Genomic DNA, 5,080 nt, shown 5'->3' with positions numbered 1-5,080 from the left:
TCTACCCTTTGTTTCCTGTTACTGAGCCAATTTTGCCTCTGTGAAGTGTCATGGGCCATATTCCTACATTGAAGATGCTCCACAAATGCAAATTGCTGCAGTTCCCAGTAGTCATTGCCTATTGGTGAGAATGGCTGCTAATTGACCACAAACTGACACTAAAATGTCAGTCTTATTCAAGGCTGGGGGTCACAGTGGTTCATACGGTGACTAGAAATATCACATCACTGTAGGTGGGCCCTTGGGATCGGCCTGAGACACATTACTGGACCATTGTAGAGGGAGCTTTACTCTGTATCTCACCCCCTGTACCTGCCCTGGGAGTGTTTGATGGGATAGTGTAGAGGGAGCTTTACTCTGTATCTAACCCGTGCTGTACCTGCCCTGGGAGTGTTTGATGGGACAGTGTAGAGGGAGCTTTACTCTGTATCTAACCCGTGCTGTACCTGCCCTGGGAGTGTTTGATGGGACGGTGTAGAGGGAGCTTTACTCTGTATCTAACCCGTGCTGTACCTGCCCTGGGAGTGTTTGATGGGACGGTGTAGAGGGAGCTTTACTCTGTATCTAACCCGTGCTGTACCTGCCCTGGGAGTGTTTGATGGGACAGTGTTGAGGGAGCTTTACTCTGTATCTAACCTGTGCTGTACCTGCCCTGGGAGTGTTTGATGGGACAGTGTCGAGGGAGCTTTACTCTGTATCTTACCCGTGCTGTACCTGCCCTGGGAGTGTTTGATGGGACAGTGTCGAGGGAGCTTTACTCTGTATCTAACCCGTGCTGTATCTGCCCTGGGAGTGTTTGATGGGACAGTGTAGAGGGAGCTTTACTCTGTATCTAACCCGTGCTGTACCTGCCCTGGGAGTGTTTGATGGGACAGTGTAGAGGGAGCTTTACTCTGTATCTAACCCGTGATGCTGACACTGGATGTACAAAATGTTACACTGTTCCATTCTCAGTCTTAATAACCTTCACCTTACTTATGATGTAGATTCACCACTCTGCCCAGACCACAGCATCTTTGCTACCTGTCTCCTTTGGTCCTGTCTCTATATTTGATTGTGAGGCCTGTAGCCAGGTCACATGACCATGTTGAAATACCTACCATTAGTTGGCACCATGTCAGGTGACTTCTTCAAATGCTCGAACAGAGAATATTGTCTCAATGATCACCAAACACCAACTTTCTGTCATCCCTCCCACTTTCTCCCCTCCTCTCATGGCGCTCCTGATCTGTGCTGGGTGCACTTTACAGGTGCTGGATCTGCCTCACTCATTATTCAAGTGTGAACCTGGACAGAGAACGAAATCACAATAACCACAGATTCACCCAACATCCTACACACGTCCATCGTCCAGAAGGAGTCAGTGGATAGTGTTCAGGAGCAGAAACCCGAGCTGACATTCTCCACCTTAACTCAGGGATGCTGAGGCCAATTATAGCCTCCCCCTCCCCCCCACGATGACTGCCCAGGTGTGATCAGCGCTCTCCACACTTGTACTGCTAACCTGCTGCCAGGTTCAGAGAAACTGCAGTGTCCCAGGGCAGACTATTTGTATTCAACTCACACATAGTGATTCGATATTTTACTGCAATATTACTCAAACATCAGAGATAGTTTCATTACTGGGATATTAACACTAAACAAACACTAATATTACAGTAATAAATCTACTCAAACATCAGAGATAGTTTCATTACTGGGATATTAACACTAAACAAATACAGATATTACAGTAATGAATCTACTCATTAGGAATAGATTCATTACTGGGATATTAACAATAAATAAACACTAATATTACAGTAATAAATCTACTCACCTATCAGAGGTAGATTAATTACTGGGATATGAACACTAATCAAACATTAATATTACAGAATAAATCTGCTCACATCAGATGTATTAATTACTGGGATATTAACACTAAAGAAACACTGATATTACAGTAATAAATCTACTCGACCATCAGAGAGAGACTCATTACTGGGTCATATCTCTTGAGTATAGCAGATTGAGGGGTGATCTGATCAAGGTGTTTAAAAGGATTTGTTATGATAGACAGATAAACTATTTTCTCTGGTGGGGGAATCAAGAACAAGGGGGCACAATCTTAAAATTAGAGCTAGGCTGTTCAGGGGTGATGTCAGGAAGCATTTCTTCACACAAAGGGCTGTGGAAATCTGGAACTCTCTCCCCCAAAAAAGCTGTGGATGGTGGGGGCCAACTGAAACGTACAAGACTGAGATTGATAGATTTTTGTTGGATAAGGGTATCAAGGGATATGGGGCTAAGGCAGGTAAATGGAGTTAAGGTACAGATCAGCCATGATCTCATTGAATGGCGGAGCAGGCTCGAGGGGCTGAATGGCCTCCTCCTGTATTTATGTTCCTATTACAGGTAGGCCCATAAAAAAGGTAAATAGAATCTGTAATTATTTATCTACAGGCACAGGGTGAACATTTCTCAGAATCACCAGGGCATGATCTGGCAGAGCCAATTGTCTGACATTATAGAACCCGTCCAATCAATGGATTGGAAATGGAGCAGGTTTTCCGATGGGAGGGGGATGGGCGGGTTTCCGATGGGAGGGGGATGGGCGGGTTTCCGATGGGAGGGGGATGGGCGGGTTTCCGATGGGCGGGGGATGGGCGGGTTTCCGATGGGAGGGGGATGGGCGGGTTTCCGATGGGAGGGGGATGGACGGGTTTCCGATGGGCGGGGGATGGGCGGGTTTCCGATGGGAGGGGGGATGGGCGGGTTTCCGATGGGCGGGTTTCCGATGGGCGGGGGATGGGTGGGTTTCCGATGGGAGGGGGATGGACGGGTTTCCGATGGGCGGGGGATGGGTGGGTTTCCGATGGGAGGGGGATGGACGGGTTTCCGATGGGCGGGTTTCCGATGGGCGGGGGATGGGTGGGTTTCCGATGGGCGGGGGATGGGCGGGTTTCCGATGGGAGGGGGATGGGTGGGTTTCCGATGGGCGGGGGATGGGCGGGTTTCCGATGGGCGGGGGATGGGTGGGTTTCCGATGGGAGGGGGATGGACGGGTTTCCGATGGGCGGGTTTCCGATGGGCGGGGGATGGGTGGGTTTCCGATGGGCGGGGGATGGACGGGTTTCCGATGGGCGGGGGATGGACGGGTTTCCGATGGGAGGGGGATGGACGGGTTTCCGATGGGCGGGTTTCCGATGGGCGGGGGATGGGCGGGTTTCGGATGGGCGGGTTTCCGATGGACGGGTTTCCGATGGGAGGGGGATGGACGGGTTTCCGATGGGCGGGTTTCCGATGGGCGGGGGATGGGCGGGTTTCGGATGGGCGGGTTTCCGATGGACGGGTTTCCGATGGACGGGGGATGGGCGGGTTTCCGATGGGCGGGTTTCGGATGGACGGGTTTCCGATGGACGGGTTTCCGATGGACGGGTTTCCGATGGACGGGGGATGGGCGGGTTTCCGATGGACGGGGGATGGGCGGGTTTCCGATGGGCGGGGGATGGGCGGGTTTCCGATGGGCGGGGGATGGGCGGGTTTCCGATGGGAGGGGGATGGGCGGGTTTCCGATGGGAGGGGGATGGGCGGGTTTCCGATGGGCGGGGGATGGGCGGGTTTCCGATGGGAGGGGGATGGGCGGGTTTCCGATGGGAGGGGGATGGGCGGGTTTCCGATGGGAGGGGGATGGGCGGGTTTCCGATGGGAGGGGGATGGGCGGGTTTCCGATGGGCGGGGGATGGGCGGGTTTCCGATGGGCGGGTGTTGACTTTGTGCAGGACCTTCGTTAAGCCCAATTTGGGAACCCCATTATAGGAAGGAGGAAGGATGAGGGTTCGAGTTGTGAATGGAGACTTGAGAAGTTTGGGCTGACTGGAGCTGGGAAGGTTAAGGAGTGAGTCGCGTCCCATCAGCCTGGGCTGGATTCTAAGACGGGGGTGAGAGATGGGAGCCCAGTGTTGAACTCAGTGCCTCACACCTTCTACCAGAATTTGGAAATGTTTCGATCGTCCTCTCAATAAACAAATTCAAACACACGCCCAACAGATTGCTTATGGACATTCAACCAGACCCACGCCCCTGATGTCATCACCAAGCATAACAGAATGGCTTTAATATACCAACGACAGTCAACAGACAGGCACCCACAGACAGATCTGGAAACACTGGTTATAGCAATAGGATTATTGGCTCCAAATCCCATGTGGGAGGGGGAAGAGAGAGAGAGAGAGAGAGGCGGGGGGGAAGGGATTGTCAAGTTGCATTGTGTGCTCCGTCCTCCGCCAGATAATTCAGTTTGATGACAGTGCTGATGAAGTCTCCCAGCTCCACAAAGTCCGCTGTCACAATGTTCACTCCATTCTCTCCGGGTTTTTGAGACCGGATCCACTGCATCATAGCAGGAAGAGCCCTGTCAGTGAAAATTACACAACAGAGAATGACACAGGGACATGGACACTTTTAGGAACAGCAAGAGTCCACTAGAGCCAGAAAACAAACACCTTTTAACAGATTAACCTCACCTACTGGTTCGGCCTCAGCTGGAGTATTGAGTCCAGTTCTGGGCCCCACACTTTAGGAAGGATGTGAAGGCCTTAGAGAGGGTGCAGAGGAGATTTACTAGAATGATTCCAGGGATGAGGGACTTCAGTTATGTGGAGAGACTGGAGAAGCTGGGATTGTTCTCCTGAGAACAGAGAAGGTTAAGGGGAGATTTGATCGAGGTGTTCAAAATCATGAATGGTCTAGACAGAGTAGATAGAGAGAAACTGTTCCCATTGGCGGAATGGTCAAGGACCAGAGGACATAGATTTAAGGTGATTGGCAAAAGAACCAAAGGTGACATGAGGAAAAACTTTTTTACACAGTGAGTGGTTATGATCTGGAATGCACTGCCTGAGGGGGTGGTGGAGGCAGATTCAATCATGGCCTTCAAAAGGGAACTGGATAAATACTTGAAAGAAAAAAAATTGGCAGGGCTACGGGGAAAGGGCGGGGGAGTGGGACCAGCTGGATTGCTGTTGCGTAGAGCCGGCATGGACTCGATGGGCTGAATGGCCTCCTTCCGTGCTGTAACCATTCTATGATTCTATAA

At 51.2% G+C, this 5,080-nt stretch overlaps 1 protein-coding gene across 1 annotated transcript; it reads right to left on the bottom strand.

Moving 5' to 3' along the window:
• Positions 1 to 2,507: 2,507 nt before the first annotated feature.
• On the bottom strand, positions 2,508 to 3,896 carry LOC137320386 (uncharacterized). The gene has a single exon (XM_067982086.1). It carries the CDS (start codon positions 3,894 to 3,896, stop codon positions 2,508 to 2,510), a length of 1,389 nt encoding a protein of 462 aa, XP_067838187.1.
• Positions 3,897 to 5,080: the final 1,184 nt, after the last annotated feature.

Source organism: Heptranchias perlo, chromosome 4 (genome assembly GCF_035084215.1).
Source record: "Heptranchias perlo isolate sHepPer1 chromosome 4, sHepPer1.hap1, whole genome shotgun sequence".
NCBI lineage: Eukaryota > Metazoa > Chordata > Chondrichthyes > Hexanchiformes > Hexanchidae > Heptranchias > Heptranchias perlo.
Note: the sequence above shows the minus strand (reverse complement) of the source record. Positions and strands in the feature narration are given on the sequence as shown.

Bases quoted from the DNA above. Each gene is read 5' to 3' on its own strand.
- LOC137320386 (XM_067982086.1), bottom strand. From the start codon at position 3,896: ATGGGACGCGACTCACTCCTTAACCTTCCCAGCTCCAGTCAGCCCAAA.